General features: G+C 47.7%; 1 protein-coding gene across 1 annotated transcript in view; it reads left to right on the plus strand.

Moving 5' to 3' along the window:
- Nucleotides 1-27,694, plus strand: part of LOC118896326 (scavenger receptor class A member 5) — an 82,494-nt gene that overhangs the window by 9,360 nt on the left and 45,440 nt on the right. The window contains exon 3 of the mRNA XM_036854114.1: nt 16,321-16,449. Coding sequence (XP_036710009.1) covers nt 16,321-16,449 — 129 coding nt within the window. The remainder of the gene's footprint in view (nt 1-16,320; nt 16,450-27,694) is intronic.

A 27,694-nucleotide genomic window follows, 5' to 3' on the forward strand; every position in this document is an offset into this window, starting at 1 on the left:
GCTCCTGCCCTGTGGGGTCACCTTGGGCCACTGTGTCCTTCCACCCGAGGTCACAGCCCCTTGTAAGCCACCCTCTCCGCTCGGGCTTTCTCCTTCTAGGCTCCAGTAACTGCTCCCCTCCTGGGCTCTGTAACTGAGGTGGTTACAGCCCAAGGACACCACTCTGGCCCTTGTGGGCATCTTACACCCTTGGCCACACCTTTGCATATATTCCTTTTATTAAATTCTATGACATTTCCTAATTTAAGTGGGCCGTCTGTTTCACTGAGGCCCTGACTGTCTCATCCTCAGTGTTCCCATCTGCAAAATGGGAATAATGTTATTCAACTCACAGGACCCGTGGGGGAGTCAGGTGATATAACCCGAGTAGAGCACCTTGGACACAGTGCACCCTCGATACACACTGATTTCACCTCCCTGCCCTTTGGGGAGTCCCCTGCACGTGTTAGGGAAATGGAGAAGGACAGGGGGAGACAGGGAGGTCAGGGACAGCTGCTGCCACCCAGGGTCTCCCAGGAAGCACCCACGCCACTTCTCAGAGACCCCTGGCCTGGACAGTGTTTTTTTCTGTTGTTTTTTTAAAAATTTATTATTTAATTTAATTAATTTTTGGCCGCGTTGGGTCTTTGTTGCTGCACGCGGGCTTTCTCTAGTTGCGGCGAGCGGGGGCTACTCTTGGTTGTGGTGCACGTGCTTCTCATTACGGTGGCTTGTCATTGTTGTGGAGCACGGGCTCTAAGCATGCGGGCTTCAGTAGTTGTGGCTAGAGGGCTGTAGAACGCAGGCTCAGTACTTGTGGCGCACGGGCTTAGTTGCTCCACGGCATGTGGGGTCTTCCCGGACCAGGGCTCGAACCTGTGTCCCTGGCATTGGCAGGCGGATTCCTAACCACTGTGCCACCAGGGAAGCCCCTGGACAGTGTTTTAAGGCTGGTTCCTCCTTCTGCTAAAGAAAGCAGAGTTTTGGTTAGTGGGCTTCCTCATGAAGCCTAAATACTAGAGGAAACCAAGCAAGTTCTTTTAGTCCTAATCCCCAAAGAGTACAATAGGATCTGTAAGAAATATTCTGGGTCCCGAGGGCACCTGGCTCGGTGGCAGGTGTGAGTCTGTCCACCCCCCGACCCCCATCAGAGACAGTAGGTCCCTGAGGTTGGCTACCAGAAGAGTCGAGGGGTGCATTTCATTGTTCCTGGTGGAGGATGGCATTTGGTACAGACTACACACAGCCTCACTCGCCCCGGGCACCTGAGTCCACACAAGGACCTGGGACCTCCTTCATCTAAAGAGGACAGGGTTTTACGGTGCTGCTGGTGAATGCAGAAATAAAAGGTCTTGGTTCCTGCCCTCAAGGGGCTTAAAGTCCCCAGAAGACACAGACCCCGCATTATAATGTGATTCATTTTCTAATGGAAGTGCAGTTTAGAGGGGAGAGTTCCGCAGTCTGCCTTGGGAAGGAAGGAAGTTCTCTCCTGCAAAGTCAGGAGCATGGAGGCGTGTCCTTCCCTTCCCAGCGATGCTCCACTCTGTAGATGCGGTGCAGTTGCAGAGTTAGGTTTAACCAGGGTCAGAGTGCCACCCAGTGAGTGAGAGGAAGCCAGAGAGGGACGAGAGAGGGGAGGCTGTGGGAGAGAGTGGATAACGTAAGTCACGGAACGCAAGTCGGACAAGAAGGGAAGGCTGGATGGGAGGTGGGAAGGGTGGTGGAAAGACGGTGGTGGGGTCCATGGTTAGTAGGTCCTGGTGAGGTCAGGGAATGCCGAGTTGGCGTTCTGGACGGAGGGCAGCAGGAAAACCTGAGAGGTAGCTCTCACCTGGGACGTGTGAAATTGGGATTAAGAAAGGGCCTTGATTATTGGTAGAGCCAATCAAAATGTCATGTGAGCCACATGTGCAATTTTAAACTTTCTAGTAGCCACACAAAAAGGTAGAGACACAGATGAACCGAATTTAAATACAGGAATATATTTGATTTAATCCAGTTTATTCAAAATAGTATCAGTTCGATATGTAATCACTGTAAAAGTGATGGAGATATTTATACATTTTTACTCGGGCTGAGCCTGCAAAATCCGGTGTGTATTTTGCATTCCGAGCCCGTCTCATTTTTGCCCACATTTCGAGTGCATCATGGAGGACGTGCCATTAGGAGAGGGAAGATAAGGAAGAGTCAGAACTGGAGATTGAGAGAGAGCCACAGTGAGCACAGAGATGGGGAGGGGAGCAGGTGTCCCTTAGCAACAAGGAGAAGTGTACAGTCGTGTGATGTGAGACCTGGGATTTTTAGGGAGAAGAGAGAGAAGGTTCTGGAAGTAATGAGCAAAGAAAACCACCTACCGCACCCTTAGGTCAGTTGCATGAATGTGGGAGAGAGAAATCCATACTTGAGAAGACAAGGGAAGCAGGGTTCAGTTAGAAGAAGAAAGAAAAGGAAATGTTCGAGGAGAGGTTGGGGAAATCAGGGTTTTTTGGATGACTGGCTGGGACATCTTGGGCCACAGTGGGAAGGTTTCAGCAGATGGGGAGGGAGATGTCAAAGGAGAAGAAACAAGGCTGTCTGGAGATTATGGTGGGTGATGGGGAGCCCTGGGGCTTCTGTGGGGCTGATAGAAGTCAGGATCGAGGACTCAGTGAGGTTGGGGTGCTGGTCTCAGGGCAGAACTGCTGGCAAGACTGAGTGTTGGTGATAGGGGTCTTGCCAGGAGCACACAGAGCCCTAGGGCACCAGCACCCCCTTCCCAACGGTGGTATGTGGGCCCCGGGAGGGGGGCCTTGTCCTGGAGTGCCAGGAGCTCTGGAGATCATTTTGGCTCTTGTGGAGGCAGGGAGATCGGGGGAGGCCAAGGGAGGTGGTGGGAAGGGGGCAGGGGTCTTGTAGCAGTGATGATACGATGTGATACATACAAGCGATCATGATACAATGGTTGCCCTTGATGGAACACCAGGCTGTGCTCAGGGCTTCAATACGTTGTCTCCAAAGCACAGGGAGCTCAGCTTGGTGCTCTGTGATGACCTAGATGGGTGGGATGGTGGGGGGCAGGGATGGGAGGGAGGTCCAAGGGGGAAGGAATATATGTATACGTATAGCTGATTCACTTCGTGGTACAGCAGAAACTAACACAACACTGTAAAGCAATTATACTCCAATAAAAAGAAATAATTAAGGTAAATTAAAAAAAACATCTCAGGACATATTATTATTCCCAGTTTGTCACTGAGAAGGTAACATCTTAGGTGAAGCAAATTGCCCAAGGTCACCCATGTAGTCAGAGGCAGAGCCTGGATTCAAATCCACATCTGCCTGGTCCCTAAACCCTGCCCCTCAGCGTAGCTCACCCTGTTCACTGCGGTTCCAGGACTCGGAGACCCTGGACTTTCAAGAGCTAGGCTGCTGGTGGTGAGAGGCTGAGAGTGGATTCTTGGAGTTTCAGGTTTCAGAGGTGGAGACGTCCTGGGCAATGACAAAGCTAGGACGGGGCCGTGGGAATAAATGGCTCTGTTGCAGGAGAGAGATGGAATGAATTATTCTAAGAGGAAATAGATATAAACCCAAATAGGTTTGGACAAGAGCACAAGGACAGGGTCTTAAATGGCTTCAGAGGGAAGCCTGGGACACTATCCTCTACAGACATTAGGTCAGAGAAATGCCCCTCTCTCGCCAGCATCCTCCGCCTTCCCCCTACCATCTCCTGGGGCTTCTGGGCTGGAGTCTAAACTGCATATGCAGAGTTCAGCAGTAGGTTTCGGAAGATATAAACACGGCCATGAAGAGGGAGGCCAGTAGGGTAGGGCTGGCCGGGACCCTGCCCTGCAGGCGCAGATGCTGGTTAACCTAAGGTCCAGCCACAGAGCCGATGGGGGCCCGTGATGGTTCCAGCCTTCCGCACAGTGTCCTGAAGCCCACCTGTTCCCTGGTACCTTCCTACTTCCTGCTATCTGGCTTGAGATTGAGTTCAAGTCAAGATAACCCAAGATGTTCATAGAGGGCAGAAGAAACCATGTGTTTAGGAAGTCCTGTTAAGAGAGGGGGCTGCAGGGAGGGGCTGGCCACTGGCCTCCTCTCCTGACGCTCCGTGTGGATGAGTTTCTCCAATTAATGGAGGAGGGACTGGGAAGATAGAACGTACCAGAGACCCGAAGGCGGCAGATGGCAGCGATCAGGTTGGGAGGGGCAGATTGAAAAGGATCAAGAGGGCAGGGGAGACTGGGACAAGCGTCCTGTCTGAAGCTTGCAGGAACCGTTTGGTTTATGGCGCTCGGCTCTCCCTGCGTGTTGATTCTAGAGCACTATTCACTCTTAACAGTTTCTCTGTTTGCAAATGATCTCATAGTTTGTGCACTGGTAACAGTGAGCTTGATCTTGTCCCTTTGCCCAGAAAGTTCTATCTGGGCATCTTGCTTCTCTGGTCCCATTCTGACCTCAGTATATTATGCAGGAATTCCTTTCTTCCCTCTGGAGCTATGATGATCTCCCAACCCTGACCTAAGGGCATCTATTAAAATGTAATATGACATCTTAAGTATTCTAAGCATTTCCAGTGTGTCCAGGGGGAGCTGCCTTTCACATGTAGGTTTATGGGGATTGGGGGCGGGGGTGGTCCCTGGATGCTGACAGACTGAAGGTGAAAAGGGCACTGTCTTGCCAGTGGGTGGAAGTAAGAAAGGCCTGCCTACCTCAGGATGCCCAGGGCAGCCCCAGGACCCTCAGCTTGTTGAGTGTGTCCTTTCCCTGCCCTCTGAGAAAGGCCCTCCTGGTAAAGTGTTCTGTTTGTGACCAGGAATATAAAAATGGTTGTTCCAGCTACTATTTCTAGGTAAGTTTTCAAAGCCCCAAAGTTCTTTGTATCTAGTTTAGGTCCTAGGTTCTAGGAGTTGATGAACCTCTCTTGGAGGGGCAAAACTCCATCACCAAAGGAAACAGCACAATGCCTGGATACAAAGGTGAACTGAGTGGTGGACAGGAGGATGTTTCCTATTCCAAGGCTCCAAGATGTCAAAGCATCAAATACAGAAACTAGAATACATGGTTAGTACAAAAGCCTAAACGATGGCTTAGAAGGCCCAGTAAATCTGTCTTCAGTTTATTAGTCTCACTTGTCTACAAACAGCCAACTGATGTTAATTGAGTACCTGCTATATGCCAGGACGTGTGGGATCCAGAGATGAATCACAGACCCTGTTCTCTGGGAGCTGACCCTCGACAAATGTGTATTTTTATTCATTGATTGATGGGTGCAATTCCATTCTCATTATGAACTATCCCATTATTGGCCATGATTTCCCAGTGAAGCTCTATACCTGACAGCTGTTGGTTCTAGGCCTTAGCAGTTGACAGAGGTTCAGTGGGTCTGAGGACCATCGTCTTTGCTCAGATCTGCTGAACTCCCACCTGTGGCCCAGCCTGCACTGCTTCCCGTGCAGAGGCCAGAGCTGGAGGCTTCTGAGCCTGGAGGCTTCAGGGACAGTCCCAGCTCCCTCCCGTACAGGTGGCATGGGCTGAGACTTTAGCCTTCCTGTCTTCAAACCCAAACAGCCAGGTGGCCCTTCCAACTCAACTGGCGGTGGGATTTGGGAGAGTGAGACGGGGGTGGGGCGGAGGGTATTAAACCTATCCATTCCTGCCCCGAGGATAAACCAATTCATCCAACCAAGGTGGACCAGGGCATGGGCGGGAGGTTGCTCTAGCAGCCTGGAAAGAGTAATGATTTAAACATGGAAATAGCTGAGCCCTGGCCTCCACATTGCTAACACATCATCAGATGATTTATTTCCTCTGACAAGGCGCCAGGAGAGGAACTGGGAAACTTTCTGAGAGGGAGCCAGAGCCACTCTATTGGAGGAGGGTCTTTGGCCCCTATTTAGGTCGAACCCTGAGCCCACTGTTGTTTTGAGTCTCTCTGCATTGCGACAGCATTTCTTCCAATCCATGCGCTGCCCATGTTGGGTAAGAGTATGGGCATCTTCCCCCAGCCCCAGGACCTGCTTCTTCTTCCTGGGACTCCCTGGCCGCTCCGCTCCTCCTGGGTTGCAGTGACCAGCCAGCCCACCTTGACTGCCCTCTATCCCCTCCCGCCTGGCTTCCTCTCTTCATCCCTCGGCCCCAGCTGCAAAATTATATGCACACCAGCCAGAGTCCCTTCCCGCTGCTGATAAATAAGCACACAAGCCCCTGATTGTTCTCAAGAATTTTTATGCAGAGTAACTTGAGAAATAGATAGGGATGGAAAAAATAACAAGTATTGCAGAGAAGTTACAAAATATCTCTAGAAGTACTTGGAGAAACTGTCCTAGGTCACCATAACATCTAGATTGAATTAGCTCCACCATCCCTCCCTCTCCTTTTCTTAGAAATGGGATCCCATCGGATCATGCAGAGGACTGTAGTCTCCTTTGTCTGGCGCCCTCACTGGTCTGCCTTGAAGACTCAGGTGTGTGGTCCAACAGGGCAGAGGTGATTGGTGCTCACCCCACCCCGGCTGGTGGTTTGGGACCCTCCTAGACTCAGGTCAGATGAAACTGCTCTGCAATGTCCCTGCCTGACACCCTCCTCTGCCCTTTATTGAGGAAAAGTAAACAGAGGTCTCCATGAAAGCCAGAAAGTGGTGGCAGCTTCAAAGACAGAGGTTATTTGGGGCTGCCTATTACAATGAACAATGTGAGTGATGAGTAACCGGAGTGAGGATGATGAAGTCAACCTTGGGAGGGTTTAACAGGATCCTTGGATGGGATGAGCGCCAAGGTCCCTCCCAGCCGTAAAACCTTATCTCCACCTGCTGTGTATGAGCTATGGGACCACAGAGAACAACAACAACGACAAAGAAATGGCTGAGTGTTTGTTGTTGGTAAAACTCAATTAGGTGACAATTGAATCATTTCATCCTGTTTTATTTTTATTTTTATTTTTTTAAATTTATTTATTTTTAAGGTTGTTTAGACCCAGGTTCTTTGGAAAGAAGTAAATACCCACTTTTATCAGATGATGCAATTTGTGAGTATTTTTTCAAAGGGAAGGAAAATAAATTCAAACAGATAACTCCCCAAATGCCTTAAAATTATGGTTAAGAAATTGAAAAATCAGTTTTGTAAAGAAAGGCTAAATTGATGCAAGGGCTAACTCAGAATGCTTTCTCATGTCTCCCAGCCAATATGTGACAGGGGCAGGCTTTGACTCTGTCTGCACAGAGCCCCAAAACCATGCTTGTCCCCCTGTGAGAGTGTCAGGGACCCTCACCTGCCTAATATCGTACAGGGAAACAAAGACCCAGAGGTTCTGATGCTCCCACTGACACTGGGGGACCATCTCACGACTCAGCCTCAGCTCAGCTGTCTGGGACCAAGTGGTTTTCAGATAAACTTTCCTTTTCTGTTCTTTAACCCTTGCTCCCAAGCACTTCACCACCCTCAGTAAGCAGTATTTTAGCAAAAGCTCTTTAGGGGGTACTCTTGTTCCCATGATTAAAAGGAACCCGTCACAATTTTAACCTCTGGGAATAATACAATAGTTTGAGGCAACCTCCTTTTGTGTGTGTCCTATTAAAGAGAAATCAAAGTTTAAAAAAAATTAAACGAACCTCTGATAATAGAAAGACTTTAATTGATTTTCCAAAAATGTGTCTCCATATTGTTGTTTTTTTTTTTTTAAACAGATTAGTGGTTTTCTTTTTTTTTTTTTAATTATTTGTTTATTTATTTATTTATGGCTGTGTTGGGTCTTCGTTTCTGTGCCAGGGCTTTCTCTAGTTGCGGCGAGTGGGGGCCACTCTTCATCGCGGTGCGCGGGCCTCTCACTATCGTGGCCTCTCTTGTTGCGGAGCACAGGCTCCAGACGCGCAGGCTCAGTAGTTGTGGCTCACGGGCCTAGTTGCTCCGCGGCATGTGGGATCTTCCCGGACCAGGGCTCGAACCCGTGTCCCCTGCATTGGCAGGCGGATTCTCAACCACTGCGCCACCAGGGAAGCCCTTCATATTGTTTTGATATGACAAAAGCCTTACTCCAGAACTGGGTACCTCGATGCCATAGATGCATGATTTCATCATTGATTCAGAACAAGAATGTCCAGGGTTGTGGCTTAGGCCTCTGGATGTCAGCATCAGCACCACGCGTGATGATGGTGCTCAGCTAGGATTAGGTGCCAATTCAGTCCCAATGACTTGCTCCCACAGTTCACCTACGTGGGCACTAAGTGGCTATTCCAAGTCGTGGGTGAATAAGGAAAGCCAAGATTTTGTTTATTTTTTCAGGCCAAAATTTTGCTCAAAAATTGGTTTTTCAGCCAACAAAAATGTGTCAACTATTTGCATACAACAACTGTAAGAACCAGTCTTTGCACCAAAAATAAATGACTTACACATGTCTTTTGTTTTTTTTATAAATTTATTTATTTAATTTTTGGCTACGTTGGGTTTTTGTTGCTGTGCGCGGGCTTCCTCTGGTTGTGGCGAGCGGGGGCTGCTCTTCGTTAAGGTGCGCGGCTTCTCACCGCGGTGGCTTCTCTTGTTGTGGAGCACGGGCTCTAGGCGCATGGGCTTCAGTAGTTGTGGCAAGTGGACTCAGTAGTTGTGGCGCCTGGGCTTAGTTGCTCCGTGGCATGGGGGATCTTCCCAGACCAGGGCTCGAACCCGTGTCCCCTGCATTGGCAGGTGGATTCTTAACCACTTCGCCACCAGGGAAGTCCCACATACCTTTGTTCTTGCAAAGAACCTTATTGCAGTTCTTTTTTTTTTTTTTTTTTTTCTTTCCAAAACCGTTTATGGATTTAATGCACTTTTTAAAATTCACACTTATTTGAAACTACAGGCAAGGGTAGAGACAAGCCAAAACAGAAATTTCTAGACATCAAGGGAAGGTAAAGATTTAACGCGATTTTAATTAAATTCCCTCTGAGGCTGGTGAAGGTCCTATAGAAAGTTCTTGGGAGCTTCCATGAAAGCGAAATGTACACTGTGAACGTAATTCCACCTCTGACTTAGGCACTGACAGAAATGCCCACGTGCCCCCCAAATACTAACGGGGGGGGAGGACATTCAGAGCTGCGCAACTCGTGATGGCCTCACAGTGACACAAAAATGCCTGGATCAAGGGAGGTGCGGTCAAGTGGCTGAGAGTAACCAGCTGTGAAGACAAGCGGCCACCGCTTCCCCCATCCGCGCCCATAACGCCCTAGTTCTCTCTGGCCCCGCGGGGTCTGCAGGACTTTGCGGGGACAGATGACCCTATAAATTCAGTAACCGGCCGGGGCCTAAGTCGTTCTCATCCACAAAGCTATCTTCTGTTTGGTACCCAGACGTCGGGGAGGAAGGGTCTTGGCGTGAGAATATCACTGGAATTGGAAAAGGATCTGGGCCAAAGTTGGGGGCGTAGGGGTCCAGAGGCCAGACTGGGGCCGGGGCCGGGGCTGAAGCAGCCTGGACGGGGACATGGGCGCCTTGTGCCGGGGCCCACATGGCCCGGCCGTGGCTGGAGACGCTGGGCTCTGGCGCTGGGCGCATCCCCACGGGGCTGGGCAGAGGGGGCCTGCGGAATCCCGGGCCGTCTGGGGATGCGGGGCCGGCAAGTGCGGCGGCAGCGGCAGCAGCAAAGACAGGAGCAGGGGCGGTGACGGGGGCAGGCGCGGGGCCCGGGGCGCAGGGGATCCCGGGGTCCGTGGGAGCATCGCGGGCCCTCTGGCCTCCGCCCTCGGCCAGTCGCTCCAGCCGGGAGCGTTGGGCCCGGCGGTTCTTGAACCACACCTGCAGTTTGTGCTCCTCTAGGCTGAGCCTGGCCGCCAGGCGCAGGCGGTCCTGGTAGCCGGGGTACTTATTCTTCTGGAAGTATTCCTTGAGCACGTCCAGTTGCTCTTTGGTGTACATCGTGCGCGCCTGCCGCTGCCTCTTTGGAGGTCCTGAGCTCCGTGAGGGGCCCATGAGAGACTTGGGTTCTCGCTTCCTCCTCACTGCTGCTCTGTTGTCTGCATTTTCCTTATTGCAGTTCTGCTGTGTGCTGGTTGATGGGTAGGGAAATGGGTGAGTCTCAGAGAACCTTTAGACAAGCAGGGTAGGGAGAGATGGAAATCGACAACTGTGAATAATGAGGTTAGTATCAGAGATGAGGGCAAGGTTCTGACGTGGTTATTTCAATGGCACTTAATCCTTAACATTTTACCTTCTAGATTATTCTTAATCTTGAACATCTAAAAAGTTTGGTTTTGCTTCTCTATAAGTGAATTCTTCTATGGAGAGCATCAACTTTTTCTCCACAACTTGCATTGAACTGTGATTTAATTACTTTTACTAAAGTTAATGATTCTCAGAATGTGACTATATACGACAGTGGTATTCAAGGTGACATATGGGTGTGAATTTGTTACTTTAATAGTTAGATATTTATTTTAAAGGAATAAGTACCATTTATTTATTCCATTAATAATAATGGAATAGGAAGATACTAATTTTCCACTTATGAGGATGATATAAAATTTCCTTCTTACATAAATTTAAGTTTAAAAAAAAAAGTGGAGTGAGAAAGAAAATAATAGCCCAGGGATACTCAGCTATGGGAAAATTGTGCAGTTACATGTAGATGGGTGTTTAGAGGTGGGGAAACCACCCATCGGACTGCTTCTAGCCATTCATCAGCAAGCACGGCTCCACACAACATCTCCCAGCCTGGCCTTCGGAACCCAGTCTGCAAGTCACTTTGTACTTATTTTTTAGTTCCTATTTGCCCTTCTGGAGTCACTATCCTGTCCAAGCCTCTTGAGCCTCCTTCTCTTGGCTTCCTGATCGTCTGAGATGTCACCCGCCTTTCTGGAGGCCACTGCAAGATGAAAACCCTTTCCCTTGATTCTCCCAGATCTTGGAAGAGTTTTTGTTTTGTTTTTTTCGTGTCATTCTCCCCCTCGATCTGGTTTTGTGTGTGACCATGTCTGCAAGCAACGACTATGTTTAATAACTAACAGCTTGGTCTGGTACTTTCCTCAGAACAGTTCTCACACGGAGGAAGAAAGTTTTCTTCTTCAAGTCACAGTTTTCAAATTTCTAATAGCTATAAATCAGACGATAAAGCTGGAGAGAAAGATAATAGATTTCAGCCCATCTACAAAAGCCTGTCCTTCAAAGCCCTGCTGAGTTGCTGCCTCTTCAAGGCAGACCCTGAGATGACCTGCAACACAGAAGGACTCACTGCCTCTGCAGTGCCATGCTTTGCTTGTGCCATATCGCCCCTCTACACCTGCTTCATTCACACCTGTGTGATAGTTACCAGTTTATATGTCTTCTTCCCCTCGGGTGTGAGCATCTGAAAGGCAGTGATTGTATCTTCATCTCTCATTCAACAGATATTTTCTGAATGCCTGCTGTGTGCCAGGCACTGGTTTAGGAACTGGAAAGTTGGACGTGAATGACACTGACAAAATCTCTCCCTCACACAGCTTGTTATCCTTGTATTTCCCAATGTCTACCATAGTGTATTAGTTATCTACTGCTGCGTAACAAATGACCCCAAACCTTAGCAGCTTAAAACAACAAAATTTGTTATCTCACTCCGTTTCTGAGGAAGCCGTGGGTGTGCAAGGAAATCCAAGATTTTGTTTATTTTTTCAGATCCAAAATTCTGCTCAGAAAATATGTATATACATATAGTCCAATCTGGCAGAAATCTGGGAGCAGCTTAGCTGGGTTGTTCTGGCTCAGGGTCTCTCATGAGACTGCTGTCAAGATCTCAGCCAGGGTGTAGTCATCTGAAGGCTTGATTTGGCTGGAGGACCTGCTTCCAGACTCACTCATGTGGCTGTTGGCTGAAGGCCTCTGTTCCTTACCATGTAGACTCTCCATAGTGTATTCATGACATAGTGGCTGGCTTCCCCCCAAATGAATATTTCAAGAGAGAGAAAGAGTAAGCAAGAAGGAAGCTGCAGTGTCTTTTCTCTCATCTCAGAAGTGACCCACCATCACTTCTACCATATTCTACTAGTCACACAAGCCAATCCTGGTACAATGCAGAAGGAGACTATACAAGGGGTTGGGATCATCTGGGGCCATCTTGAAGGCTGGCTACCACAGTAGGGCTACCACAGTAGGACAGTGGGTATTCAATAAAAGTCTGTTAGAGTTTTTACCCCCACAATCCATAAGTCAAAACCTTTACTGAGACTTCCCTGGTGGTCCAGTGGTTAAGAATCTGCCCTCCACTGCAGGGGACGTGGGTTCGATCCCTGGTTGGGGAACTAAGATCCCACATGCCTCGGGGCAACTGAGCCCGTGCGCTCTAGAGCCCACGCCACAACTAGAGAGGAGCCTGAGTGCTGCTACAAAGATCCCTCAACTAAGACACAATGCAGCCAAATAAATAAATAAATATTTTTTTAAAAAACCTTTACTTTTTTAAAATAGACTAACTTTTAGAGCAGTTTTAGGTTTACAACAAAATTAAGTGGAAATTACAGAGAGTTTCCATGTACCCCCTGCCCCACACGTGCACAGCTTCCCTTATAATCAACATCCCCCACCAGGGAGGGGCATTTGTTACAATTGATGAACCTACACTGACATGTCATTATCGTGCAAAGTCCATAGTTTACGTTAGGGTTCACTCTTGGTGTTGAGCATTGTATGGGCTTAGACAAATGTATAATGACATGTATCCATCATTACAGTATCATACAGAGGAGTTTTACTGCCCTGAAAGTCCTCCGTGCTCCACCTGTTCATCCCTCCCCACTCCCAACCCCTGGCAACCACTGATCTTATTACTGTCCCTATAGTTTTGCCTTTTCCAGAATGTCATAAATCTGGAATCATACAGTAAGTAGCTTTTTCAGATTGGTGTCTTTTACTTACTAATCGGCACTTAAGCTTCCTCCATGTCTTTTCATGGCTTGATAGCTCATTTCTTTTACTTTTTTAAAAAAATAAATGAGCATACTGTTTTTACTGATTGCATTGTTTTGGAGTGTTTCCAATCTTCCACGAAGCTTAAGTAATTTGAATGGTCTACTCAGCTAACATGCTGCTGCTATGTTATATTAAAAAGTCAATAAAAGTGTTTTGGGCAGACTTAGTAACTTGTCTTTCCCCTAAATTGTCTTCTTTCCCTTACAGTCATATTCTCTAGCCATCTTGCCAGAAACATTCAGTGAAGTTCCACTTGTGGAACGGTACTTCACTGAATGTTTCTGGAAAATCTCTATTTGAAACCCTTGTTATGTTCTATCTAGAATGGATTTTGTGTAATGCGCAAGGTAATTGAGTCTTGCTAAAGGAACTGAGCTCTCTCAGACGAAGGTCTATGTTGTGTGTGTAAGTTGATGAAGGGATCTGTCACCAGGGGTGCTTGCTATTAGACAGAAGCCTCAGGTAGAGGAGAAGGGAACTACTCTTTTTTGATGGGGAAAAAATAGAACTATATCATTGCAGTTTGCCCCACTGTTACAATGAGCTGGCAATACACGTGCAAGCAACAGGGCAAGATGCAAGTTAGCAGTCTTCTTGGCTGTGTGATTTTCCTCCCCCATTCTGCCAAATATTGAAAGTTAGTACAGACTTGACAATAAAGGGATGACGCTCTAATTAGTGGGAGTAAAGGAAAAGTAGCCCTTGCTCTTGTGACTGATTGGTTTAGGAAAATGTTTTCATTCCTAAAGGGAGGAAGGGGTCCTGATTGCTTTGTTTTCCTCCCGAAGGTGAAAAATTTCAAACTGAATGACAATTACCACTAATCTAGCACTTTATAAATCGTAAGTAGCCTCACTAGTCAATCCGTGAATGTGTGTTGTTTGCACTTAATCCCTTACTGTATTAATGTTCAGCTTACTAAACAGACTGCCTCAAGCTCAGGCAAAGTATTAATATAATGTCTTGTGCCTCAATAAAAAAGTTACGTGCAAAAAGTTATATCAACTTCTTTTTGAGAGAACGATTTCTTTTTTGTAATGAACAAGAAATAGAACATTTCAGTGAAACTGGAACAGTTAACAGCATATGGTTGAACTTAATTAAACCTTCAAGGGAAATAAGAAGAGGGTCAAACAAAGGCAACAAATGAAGAAGCCCAAGATGGATTGGGGATAAACATAAGGACAATAGCATTTCAGCCTGGGTATCTTCTGACCCCTCCCAGTAGCTAGGCTGCCATCATTCTCATCATTATGTCAAGAAAAGCAGGGATGAGGAGAGCTGGAACAACCATCGCAATAAAGATACTAATGTTTGTATAATACACTATGCTATGCCTACCGCTTTGACTCTCGAGGGAAAAAAACTTTTCTCTAAGAGCTGCAACCCGCCAGCCAGTGGCTCTCATGAGAAAAAAAAAAAAAAAAGACAAAATGCTACAAGAAGCTTGCGTATTTAGGAGCAAAACAGGTTATAGATCCTACTGTGTGGAAAGAGATAGAAAATTCTGGAAAAGAAGATTTAGGGTGAGTTAGAAAGATGTGCAAGTCTTTGTGGAAAATCAGGTTAAGTCTAGAAAATTTGCTAACATTTAAGTGTTGATGAGAATGGTAACTGAATTTGTATTTCTCGACAACTCGTTCCAAATCGTACCCGATATTTTACGGAAATAGTATGTAATAGTCCAACTTAGCTATTTTAACAACAGCATTTTCAATAAAATGGAGTAAATGCGTGGGAAAATGTTCCTCACTGAACAATACCTCTGGAGAGCCAGGGCACCAGCGTGGTCACCGCCATTTCCCTTGTGGTCACCAAACCTCCTGAAGGCCGTGCAGTTGGCAGTGTTACCTGAGAGGTGATAAGGAGCCCCCGAAGTACCTCAAATGTTTTCTGACTCTCAATTATTTCAACATCTGCTGTCAGCCTTTTCCGGTTCCCACCCGTGCCTCCATGAGCAATGTTCTCCAGTTGGCAATACTCTCCCTTGCAGGGGGCAGAGAATGAGCATGATAGGGACATGCGTACTTTGAACAAAAAAATGCCCTCCATAGATTCTTTTTTTAAATAATTAATTAATTAATTAATATTTTGGCTGTGTTAGGTCTTCATTGCTGCCCGTGGGCTTTCTCTAGTTGCGGTGAGCGGGGGCTAGTCTTCATTGTGGCGCGCGGGCTTCTCATTGCAGTGGCTTCTCTTGCTGCGGAGCACAGGCTCTAGGCTCGTGCGGGCTCAGTAGTTGTGGCTCGCGGGCTCTAGAGCGCAGGCTCGGTAGTTGTGGCGCACGGGCTTAGTTGCTCTGCGGCATGGGGGATCTTCCCGGACCAGGGCTTGAACCCGTGTCCCCTGCATTGGTGGGCGGATTCTTAACCACTGCACCACCAGAGAAGTCCCCCCTCCATAGATTCTTACCTGCCGTGCTGGGGGTCAGGGCGAGACGGCATCCCTCCCTCTCCATTGTCAGCTGACAGAGCAGGTGGACGTTGGTGAGCTTGCTGGCCTCTGCACTGGCCATCTGAAGGCTGCCTCGAAGGAGAAGTCCAGTGGAAAGAGGACAGAGAGTCAGGGCACCTGGGTCCTCACCCAGGGTTTGTCACTAACATTTGATGTTCTTCATCTGTAAACAGAAGGGGTTGAACTAGACAATCCGTAAGTTCCATCAGAACTCATATTTTGCTGTTCCATTTTGGCCAGAACCTGATGAGCCTTGTGTAATTTCACAGGATGAAGTTAGGTACTATGTTTTCCTGTAAATCTTAACCCGAGGTTGTAAACTGGTGGTCGGATGCGGCATGTAAATGTGTTTTGTTTTGTTTACGCTCCCTAGTGGTTTCTTTTTTTTTGCTCTAATTAGTTGTCAACACTTAAAAAAAGGGAGATTTCTCCAAATCACTTCTGACTTGTCTTGAAGCCAGAAGTGGTTTGGAGAAGTGATTTCTGGATCTGCCGACGCCCGGCGCTTCTTCCTGCATGGCAACCTCTTCTGGACTGGGCATGCACTGTTGGTTTCCCCAGGCCCACCTGGCCCACATCCCTTCCAGGCCACTGTTAGAAGCTGGAGTTTGCAACCTCTTTCTAAAATTCTCTCCATCTTCTCCTAATCACATGGGACAATAGCACTTTATAAAGGACACATATTCCAGCCTATTTGAGCTTTCTCTGTGACTTGGAGTGGCTCTAGGAGGCGGGTTTGCGTGGCCTCGTGAGCTGTGGGCATGCCTGTCTGGCTAGTTCATGAGCACAGAGGGTGGGAGGAGAGATAGAAGCAGAAAAGCTTCTCACGATTCAGAAATGCTTCCCACCATTCCAGCTGCATTACAGATGTGCAGAAGTTGTGCGAGAGGTTCCATGTGAACATCTGCAGGCATCAGGGAGAGATGAGACCAAAAGAGAAAAAGGGCTTTGGGGATTTTCAAATGTCTTTTGTCCTCTTCTTCTTACCCTTATTGTCTAGGTCCGTGCCACAGAGGACGGCCGGGGGGCTGCTGCACCCAGCTGGGCTCCCTGTCGGCCCTGAAGCACGCGGTCCTTGGGCTCTACCTGCTGGTCTTCCTGATTCTCGTGGGCATCTTCATCTTAGCAGGTAAGAGCATCCTTTCCCATCCTGGCCTTTAAGGAGGTGAGCAAGAAGTGAGAGCAGATGGGAAAACTGGGGAGCTGGAGCTCTTCTTTCCCACAGTCAGGAACCCAAACACTGCTTTTCTCACCATGGAAACCACAATGGAGGAAGCTGGCTGGTCTTTCCAACCAGGCATGACTCTGAGCAGCGTCGCCTGTTTTGTGTGGGATGAGGAGCTGGCAGGGGCTATATGAGCGTGGGAAATCTCTTGAGTCCAGGAGTAGAGACCTAGCTGCTCCAGGTGGCTTCTGCCTTGTCCTGCCTCATAGTGTGACGCTGGGCATTACACTGGGCCTCCCTAGAGCTCTGCACTATGGTTCATACTGAGCAGGCTGGGCCCCCTGTCCTGGGATGTGTCTCAAAGTTATGAGACACTTTGTTGCTGAGGCTAATCAGGGTCATGGTAAACCTGCTGCCCCTTTGTGATTACTGGGGGTGGGATGAGGTTGCCCCAGGTCAGCCGGGCTCTTCTCCCCAGTTTCTGTCTGTAGAACAGGCTGGACTTTGATCCATGTCCTCTAGCCCAGAAGTAGAGCTCATGGACCCAGGAAGGGATCAGATGGAAGATCCCATGCTTTGGTCAGCCCAGCTCACACACAGGTCAGACCACCGTGATGGAGATGGTGGAGCAGATAGGGACAGAGACCGTGGTGGTCTCTCCTGACTCCCACCCAGAGGGAGAGAGGCTCAATTCCCACCTATCTCGATTGAGGTATATAAGGCTTGACAAAGTGAGGCCAAGGGATCAGTTTATTTCAGCATCACTCATCTTACATGAGTGCCTACTTTGTGCCGGGTTCCATGCTAGGATTGGAGACACTACTAAATAAAGCCCAGGGGCTCCCCTCCTGGAGCTTCCAGTCTAGGGGAGGAGGTGGGAACACAGAGGTAGAGCCCTGTCTCAAGGCAGAATGTGACAGGGACTATGATGGGGCCTTTGATGTTGACACACAAGTGCTGTGGTGACCCAGAGGAGATGCACACAGAGCAAGAGTGGCTGTTGCATGGAGGGGCCGGGGTGGGGTACGGGGAATGTAGTCAGAGGAAGGCTGCTGGCCAGACAGATCTGACTTGGAGCGCGGAGGGTGGGGTCCTTGACTTAACTCTTAATTAACTTAACCCTTAACTCTAGGAATATGGAGGCCAAGTCCTTGCGGATGACCCCTCACTAGAAATCCCTGGTCTCGTGTCACTTTCTGTCAAATGAGACTAGTCTCTTGGGCCCGGTGATGGGATATTCAGTGCTGCCTTTGCCCTCAGATTCCCACACTCGGGGCAAAGGGCATCACTAGGGGTGGTGTCTGTCCCATCAACCATTGACCCGGGTTGCGGGGCAGCCAACAGCAACAATGAGAGAAACTAATGATTCGTCCAAGGGATGATGTCCAGCCAGAGGATTTTTTGAACATGTTCTTGGGCTGCTCAGTGAGAGATTGGGATCTGGGTTTTGTGGGCTTGGCAGCCACGACCATAACAAATTTCCAGAATTTTTGGAAAGTGTTTCAGCCCAGCAGGAAAGCTGGGCTATGGTATTACAACTACTCTGCTGAACAAGAATTTTTAGGTGACAGAAGAGGGTCTGGAGGAGAGAGCCAGGCTGGTGGGGACCCTGGGGCAGGTCTCTGGAGCCCTGGAAGGCCTGGAAGGGCATCATCTCTTGGGTTTCAGAGGAATGAAAGTTCTCTTCCGCGGTCTGAAGGGCTGCCATGGGGAAAAGGATGGACATATTCTGTGTGGTCTCAGAGGGTAGAACTAAGTGAATGGGTGGATTTTGTAAAGAGACAAATTCCCATTCAAAATAGAGGAGACTTTCTAACAAGAAGTGGTACCCAGCACAATGCAGAGAGGCTTTTCTGCTGGCTTGGAGGTCGAATGGGATTTATGATGATGTTCTGGAAGTTTCAGAAAGGAGGGTGGAGCATGGTTTCCTAATCTAATGGAAACATTGCCTCGCTTCCTGTTATTCCATGTGGAAATCTGGGGAGGATTTTGATCATCATAATTACCTTTGAACCTGAAGTTTATGAGTACCAGATTGCCTGTGTGGAATGAAAATTTGGGGTGGATTGGAACTGATCTGATGAAACAGAGCATCAGACTTTATCTCTTGGCTCTGTGGCCTGGCCACTGTCACCTTCCCAGTTTCTTGTCCGGAAAATCATGTTGGCCTCTGGGAGAGGTTTGAGGAGGGTAGCCAATGAAAAACTATTGTAACCAGCTGCCCCTTCCCTAGGGAGGGGACGTAGGAATGTGGTGGATGAGTCCGGAGTTCTTCAAAGAGGCCCTTCCTGACGTTGGGTAGGACGTTTCTTCAGATTACCCTGATTGAAGACCTCCAGGGATGCTCCTTTTCAAAAATACCAAGATGGTGGGGAGATGCATGGTTCAGTGTAAACCAGAGCTAACCTGGCCTTTTCTTAGGTGTCCTGCTGTGGCTGCTTCCTCATTTGGGGCAGAACTTGCTCTCCAGTGCCCTACTGAGGTCACCTTTCATAGGAGGTACTATGGTCTGAATTGTGTCCCCTCCAAAATTTATATATGAAGCCCTAACCCCCAGTGTGATGGTATTTGGAGGTGGGGCCCTAGGGAGCTAATTAGGTGATGAGGGTGTGGCCCTTATGATAGGGTTAGTGGCCATATAAGAAGAGGGGAGAGAGAGACACAGAGAGAGAGAGAGAGAGATCTCTGCCATGTGAGGACACAGGGAGAAGGGGCCATCTGAAGCCAGGAGGGGAGTCCTCACCAACAACCAAATCCGCCTGCACTTTGATCTTGGACTTCCCAGCCTCTACAACTGCGACAAATAAATTTCTGTTGTTTAAGCCACCCGGCCTATGGTATTTGGAGGTGGGGCACTAGGGAGCTAATTAAGTCATGAGGGTGGGGCCTTGTTATTGCAGCCCTAGCTAAGACAAGAGGAGTTCTGTATGAACCACTCTTAGACTTCAAAACCTCCTCGTCGACACAAAGCTCATACATCTGACAATTGGATGACAAAATTAACCACTGCAGCCAAGTGCCATGTCTGAATACCTGGTTGGTAACATCTGATTGAAGTACAGATGCCTGCTCTTACTTCAATATTACCAAATTATAGTCTCACTGCATAAAAATATTACTCATAAAATTTCTCATGGGATTTCTTTTGATTCCTTTCTTTATCCAAGTATTCAAAATAAAAGACAAATACTGTATCTGTGTTTATGCAGCATCTCAGCATCCCCTCTCAGGTTAATCCAGCCATTGCCCAAACTATATACTCAATTGGGCTTTCTACCCACCACCTAACTCTCCATTCCTGACCAGCATCCTCTTGGGAGCTTTCCTCTGATATTCCCACACCATCACTGGGTTCTATGCCCACAGTCTTCCATCATCTCCCAAGAAGGCAGCATTGGTCCATTCTTCCCAAATTCCTCTAAGCCCTTCTATGTCTTCAACCCATTTTACCTGGACTGATGGTTTCCTATTATGTTTTTGTTCTGTTCCAGCATTCATTGCGGGACAGTAAAGACTCTCAGGCTTAAGTGCATGAACAGGAGAATTGAGATTGGATGGTCATGTGGTCAGGAGGTCCTCCATCTAGCACTTTATGGAAGATGTCCTCTGTGATGGAGTTCAAGGGTTAGAGGAGGTTCAACCTTATCCATGACTATTGTGGGACATCACTGTGGTGACAAAGGGTGGTCATCAGGAACTACCTCTTCCTCCCCTTGCCTGTCATGGCCCCATTGAAGAATTTGAACTCCCACTGTGGCATGAAACAGCAGAAAGGGGACGTGTCAACATCTGGGGATCTAATTTGGCGGAAAGCTGGAGCATTACAGCAATCCAGACTATAGAGTTGGATGAGGGAGAGCTCCTGGTGAACTAGGGGCTCCTATCATGCCTTAATTTAATCCTTTCTTAATAGCAGTCAGCCATTGCCATCAACATCCTCAATAAGTACTTAACTTGTGCATGAGTGCTTCGTGGGTTTAGGACAACAGAGCAAGCCCTGGTGTCTTAGTCTGTTCAGGCTGCTATGACAAACTACCACAGACTGGGTGGCTCAAACAACAAGTATTTATTTCTCACAGTTCTGGAGGCTGGGAAGTCTGAGATCAAGGTGCTGGCAGACTCCATGTCTGGTGAGAGCCCACTTCTGGTTCATAGATGGCTGTCTTTTTGCTGTGTCCTCACATGGAAGAAAGGGCTAAGGATTTCTCAGGGGTCTCTTTTATAAAGGCACTAATCCCATCCTGAGGGCCCCACCCTCATGACTTAATTATCTCCCCAAGGCCCCACCTCCTAATACCATCCCTTTGAGGGTTAGGATTTCAACATATGAATTTGGGAGGAACAAAAACATTCAGTCTATAGCTACGGAATAAAAGATGTAATTCCTGCTCTGGGAGGATTTAAAATCCTAACACACGTACACATTAGGACAGTGTGATGTAGCTAAGGCCCCGTGCCAAATTCTGCAAAGGAGAGCCTGATTCTCAAGAGCTGGAGGGGTTAGGTCAGCCTCAGCCTGGGAGAGCTGAACACCAAGTGACCCAAATGTTGTTTAAATTGAGCACCCCTTTTTAGATCACGTTGTTTCAAGGAGGTCTGTCACCGACTTTGCAATCAGGGAACAGCGTGCTCAGAGCCCACATCCCTTGATACGCAGATTACTGATACCATCGTGCATCTTGGAATTTAGAGCGTGGTGCCCTCAGCCTTTTCTGGGACACTCTGTCAGAAACAGCACATGCGATGTCATCCTGTGCTTATTGTGAGGGCGCCCTTGAGGACATTGTTTGTTCTGTTACATAACGTCAACTAAGAAGACCTGTGGAGAAAGTATTTTCTGTCTTAGTCTCAGAAGGAGAAATACTGTTCCTGAGGAATTAGTTTGTTTTCACCTGAAGGAGACTGTGGATCTGAAAGTCATTAAAATCACTTTCGGGGAGGTAGTTAATGCAAACTGAGAGCGAGTTGTCATCCCTTTGTAAGATGTGTGAATTTGTAGCCAATTAAAATGGAAACCTGGTTACATCTCTGGTCCACCCACAGCAAGTGTATTGACCTCCAGGAAAATGTTTTTCTGCTAGTCTCATTCTTACCTTCATTTAGTGTCTCTAACTTGTTCTTCCTTTATCTTGTTCTCATCTACTGTTATTTTAGAATATTTTATGTATCCTCATAAACTGCCTTAATCCTTTTTGGAACAAGGAAGAGTATTATGCCCAGTTTTGTCTTTTAAAAATAATTCTGCCTACTCTATTCAACTCTGCAAGTGCATGATTTTTTAAATATGTGAGTGAATGAATGAATGAATGATAGAGACAAGGTACCTTAGAGGGGATCTTAGTTGTGGAAAAAAGATGATGATTTCAGTTTTAGCCAAATATCTAAATGACATGGTAATTATGGACTCACCATCAGGTACCCTTGGCTAATAGACGAAGTAGGTGTGTAATTAATTATATTAAGACACACATGTCATGGTATCTACTGTATTGGCATTACAGCATTTAGGGAGAATATTAGGATAGAGAGGGTCATGTAGTACCTTATGCTCGTTAACACCACGGACTCTGAAGCCAGCCTGTTTGGGTTTGAATTTCCCATTCTCTGTTACCAGCTATGTGATGTTAACCAAGTGACATGAACTTTTTCTACCTGAGTTTCTTCATCTGAAAATGGGAGAAGTAATTGTACTTGCCTCTTTGGGTTCTTATGAGAGTTAAATAAGTTAATATATCTAAAGCGCTTAGAGAAATACCTGGCACACATTAAACATGGTAAAAATAGTAGCTATTATTGTTATTATAGTAGTAGTACTATGCCTACTATCAATATTATGACTTTTGCTTTTTCTTGGTTTTCTTTGCAGTCAGTTAAGCTTGATAACATAAACTGAGAGTCAGAAAAACTTGGGTCTATAGTCCCACTTCATCCATTAACACCCTGTAATCTTGGGAGAAATCACTTTGCCGGCTGAACCTTTGTACACTCATTTACAAAATAAGCAGGTTGGATTAGATCAGTGTTTCTCAAACTTTTTGACCATGACCTACATTAAGAAATACATTTTACATGACAACTTTTTCACACATATATTCATAGCTGAAATAATCTTAAATGTGTGATGAATGCTGATGTTTTTCTATTCTGTTCATTTAATAAAAAATGGTCACAACCCACCCATTTTTTTCATGATCCACGAATGGGGTACAAACCAAAGCCTGAAATACAATGGGCTAAATGATAGCTCTATTATTCAATGTGTCTTTCAAACATTCTAAGAGAGTAGCTATGTTCTCTTTGGCTTGTGGGTTTTGAGAGTAAATTTCTGGGTTCAAGTCCAGGCTGTGCCTCTGAATGTTTCTGTAATCTTGGGGCAAATCATTTAACCTCTCAAATCCTCAGTTTCCCCACCTATTGCATGCGATGACAATGGTACCTAGCCCCCTAGGGTTGTCGTGAGGATGAAATTAATCCATGCATGAAAACTCTTTGTGCCCGGGCACATTCTGTCAGAATAGCAAAGGATTAGAAACCTGCTCATTTAGCCTGAGCACCCAGTGGTTTTGTGTATAAACAGAGGGAACTAGGCGTGCTCGGTGCAGTGGGAGGGGATGTGCTCAGAGCCCACATGGTTCCAATAAATGGACAGGGGAAGCCTGGAGACTCTGAGGGATCCTGCACTTACTGTGGCAGCACAGGGAACAGGATGCCAAGAAAAAAGACAGTGTTTCCAGCACTGCGGGCGAGCCAGCTCTGCGGTGCTACTCGGGAGCTGAGCCTTGGAAGGGGCCTCAGGGGACGCCTTGAACAACCTCCCTCCCGGGGCAGGAACCTCCCTCCCGACTCCCCAGACAGAAGAGGTATGGTGCTCTTATGGAAGAACAGCCACGAGTGACAGGGAACTCCTGCCTAATCATCCCTGACTGTCCCACACATGTTGTTTCTAGTTTCTCTGGCAGGAACAGCTCACAACAAGGCTGTCTCCTCATCCTCATGGTTATTCTTCAGTGAGTTGAAAATACCAGGCTCAGCAACAGTCGCTTGGGAGACCTGGTTTGGGGGCCTCTGTGAGATGCCCTGATCTTGCCACATTCTATTGAAGTCATCGGTTTCTGTGCCTGCTCCCCTCCTAGTCCAAAAGAAAGCTCTTCACGATAAAGCACCGTGTCTTGTTCATCTTTGTACTCCCAGTGCCTAACGGGATGTCCTACACATAGTAGATGCTCATTTAATGTGTGGCCTAAACCGAACACCTCAACTTAATGGACATCCTCCCAGCCCCTCCCAACGAGCTCCAGGTTTTAGTGGTAAACAGAATAGACACAGGACTGCTGGTGTGGCCTGGCCAGGACGGGGTTTGCTGGGCTGTGACCAACTTTGATCTGTTTCGTTTTTTGTTTTTGTTTTGGCCGCACCATGCGGCATGCGTCATCTTATTTCCCCACCCAGGGATCGAACCCGTGGCCCCTGCAGTGGAAGCTCGGAGTCCTAACCACTGAACCACCAGGGAATTCCCAGACGAACTTTGATCTGGACACTCCAGATCAAATTTAGGCTGATGTAGCCTAAATTTTCATGAACCTTCCCAGCAGTGACTCATAGTAACACATGATACCACATCAAAATGATGGACTACTAGGCAGCCATTAATAATCATGTCCACTGCCCACCCACCCCAAGCCCAGATTTCTCTCAAAGAAACACTGCCTCGCGAGGGCTCCTTTGTCCCACATCAGTACAACTGGCTTTTGGTTGATTTTGTTGTTGCTTTCACCTAAATGCAGATCTTGTTAGTGATCCCAATTCCATGTCATCACACAGGTTTCTGCCAAGTATTGCAGCCTGTTGGATGAGTTTGAATCCAGACTCGGACATCTGTCACTTAACTTTTCCTCTCAGTCTTGTGTCATCAGTCGTGTCTGAGCCAGCATCCCAACCCGATCCCTATCCCACAGCCTGCCGCCACGTGGACGGTTCCCAGGAGGACACGACCAAAGGCACGCCAGCTCAGGCACGCGCTCTACTGTCCTGTGAGGCGAGGTGGGGATACCTCACAGACCCCCACCAGCCTTCTTCCTTAAACCTAGACCAACCCCACCTAAGAAACCACCTTTCTCCTACAACCCACCTTGGCTGTGTGGGCCTTCCCACGCCATCAGAGCTCCCCCAGAAGTACCCCCAGCCTCACCTTAGCTCCAGGGCCGAGGGAGGAAAAGGAAGAAGGAAGTTTGACATCCTGACTTCTCCACTGCCCTGCATGGGAGACATTTCATATCTCGACTTTGATGGAGGCTTCCAACCACCCCTGAAATGAGAAAAGTGGGCACGGGGGAAGGTCCCCTGCAAACTTGACAATATGCTCTCTGGGTCTTCAATCAAATTGTTACAATAATTAGATAGGACAGGGCAGAGGACCTATCTCAGCTACATCCCCTAGAATCCTTCCTCTTGACGAAGTGCCAGATCCAGCCACTGCCTGTTTTTGTCAATAAAGTTTTATTGGCACACAGCCGTGCCTGTTCATTTGTGTATTGTCTACGACTGCTTTCTTGCTACAAGGGCAGAGCCGAGTTGTTATAACAGAGACCAGATGGCCTGCAGAGCCTAAAATAGTTACTCCCTGGCCCTTGACGGAAGAAGTTTGCCGACCTCCCCCTCCAGGCTTGTACTGACCACTAATTAACCCTTTAATCTTTCACCTCTGGGTTGTGCTTCACAGTTTTCAAAGAATTTTCACATACATGATGTCATCTAATCCGTCTAACAATCGAAGGACTCCAGAAAAGAGTTCACAGTATCTGGATGAGGAAACAGGCTCGGGGGAGTTGCCTGTGCCCGCCTGTGGTCCCGCAGCGGGGCAGTGGGAGCCTGGACCAGGACCGTGGGAATGTGTGAATCTGGGACTTCTCTCACCCCAGACTCCAGTTGGAGGTACTATCTACCGCTCACCGTCTAAGTGCATGGGAGCTAGAGTCGGACTGCCAGGGTACAGATCTTGGCTTTGCCACGTACTGCGTGACCTTGGGCAAGTTATTCAAGCTTCCTGAGTCTTAGTGTTCCCATCTGTAAAGTGGAAGTGATAACACTCTCCAGTTCAAAGTGTTGCGGTGAGGATTACATGAATCCATCCGTGTAAACTGCTTACGGTAGTCCGTGGCATGTAGTTAAGTATCATCAGCATTGTTAGGTGATTGTAATCGAGAATAACTCCCATCAACTGGGGAATTCCCTGGTGGTCCAGTGGTTAGGACTCTGTGCTCTCACTGCTGAGGGCCTGGGTTCGATCCCTGGTCAGGGAACTGAGCTCCCACAAGCCGTGCAGCACGGCCAAACAAAACAAAACAAAACAACAAAAAAACAACTCCCATCAACCGTACCACAATCCAGCCCTCATTCGTCCATATCTATACAGAAAATAGCAAGAGAGTCTTGTCAATTGCTTTGATTTCTCTCCCAGAAGCCAGGATTGGAAGAAATTTTAGAGGCACTGTGGACACAGCACCCAGGTCTTGCTAAGAAAAGAGCTTTCTTATTTAAGCGAAAAGAAGATGGAATGGGCTTGAGTTAGGCTCTTGCTTCCTTCTGCAGCTTTCAACTCCCTCTTCATGGCTCAGCCTCTGCACCTGTGAAACCTACCTTTCCTTCTGCTTTCTGGTTCTATCTTCTGCTCTATGTGCCCTTAGCTATCAGGGCACATAGAGATCTCATCGCTAACTGATGGCTCTGAGTGTGGCCTGGGATTGAAGCTGAGCCACTAACAAGCTCTCATTCTTTGCTCTTTTGGAGAGAAGAAGTTATAAACTTGGAATTTCTGCAACGATCCTAGGCATTTTGCCTCGTCTGCCCCCGCCCAGGGGCTTGGAGCCCTCTCGCATCAAATCCAAAACAACAAACGCTTGTTGAGTGCCAACAACGTGCCTGGCAGTGTGTTAGACACAGCAATACACAAAGAGGAATGAAGAGAGGCCCCTGCCATAAAGATCGTAGCAACTGGAAGAGCAGATATGCAAAGATCAACTATAAAACACAGTATAGAGCAAAGAAACAGAAGTTTTGGAACGAGGCAAACCTGAGTTCAAATATCAGCTTGATCATTTATGAATTGTGATCTGGGGAAATTATTTAACCCTCATTAAAAAAAAACATTAAATTGGGGATAATAATGATCACTTATCAGTATTATGAGGATTCAGTGAGATAACACATAAAATGCCTTGCACAGTGCCTGGTTTATACCAGGGGGTCCATGCCATCCATCCTTAAGAAGTCCCTCAGAGTTGGGAAACGGAGTGTTTGGGCCTCAGCTGCCCTTCCACCTGAGCAGCCCAGCATGGCCTGACGGCTGCAGGCATCCCTGGGCTCCTGTCCTTTTCTGGGCTCCTTTGTGGGAGCCCCACGTTCCCCAAGATCCTTTTCAGAGCAAACCAAGGGATGCGGGGAACTGGGGCAGGGGGTGGGGTGTGCCCCCTTGGCGTGTTCCTGGCTCATCCTGCTGGGGTGGTCTCATTCCACAGTCTCCCCTCCTCGGGAAATCCCAGAAGAGAGGCAGGCCCAGGCTCTGCTCCAGCTCAGGGCACATGGGTGGCCTCTCCCAGTGGTCCCTTGCCACACTCCTCTCTGATGAGAGCGTGACTCTGGGCTCAGCTGTCATCTAGGGGGGCTACCCAGAGGCAGCCCTCCTTTTCACAAGATCCCCATCTCTCTGTGGGGTCTTTGGAACCTCTACCCCAACTTAGCACCTGCGTGAACATGAGGGAGGGCAGTGAAGGTGTCCGAAGGGACTTCTAGGAGGCGATGGTGCCAGTTCCGAGGGTGGAGAAGCTGGAGAACCATCCAGAGCCCTAGCTGTGCTGAGTCACTCTGGGAGGGGAGTCCTTCTGCAAAGCTCTTTGTTTCTCCTTCTTGCTGTTGTCAACGACAACAGGGTCTGGTCAGTTGTCCTCTGTGTAACATTTCAGCATATTATCTGCCAAGGTTTTGGAAAAACCGCATGTTTCTGGGAGGAGTTGAGGGAAGGTGTCTCTGATTTACCAGTTAACACCTGTCCCCTGACCATTAGTGGCCCTCCAGCCTGAATAAACAAGCAGATTGCCTTGAGGAAGTCATCGTGTCCTTTCAGGGTCTATAAAAGCAGTTAGTACCCTTTGGCTCAGAAATCCTACTGCGTTTGACTCAATGCAATATTTACAAAGGAAGACAAAAACTCAAA

This window comes from Balaenoptera musculus, chromosome 6 (assembly GCF_009873245.2).
Source record: "Balaenoptera musculus isolate JJ_BM4_2016_0621 chromosome 6, mBalMus1.pri.v3, whole genome shotgun sequence".
Classification (NCBI taxonomy): domain Eukaryota; kingdom Metazoa; phylum Chordata; class Mammalia; order Artiodactyla; family Balaenopteridae; genus Balaenoptera; species Balaenoptera musculus.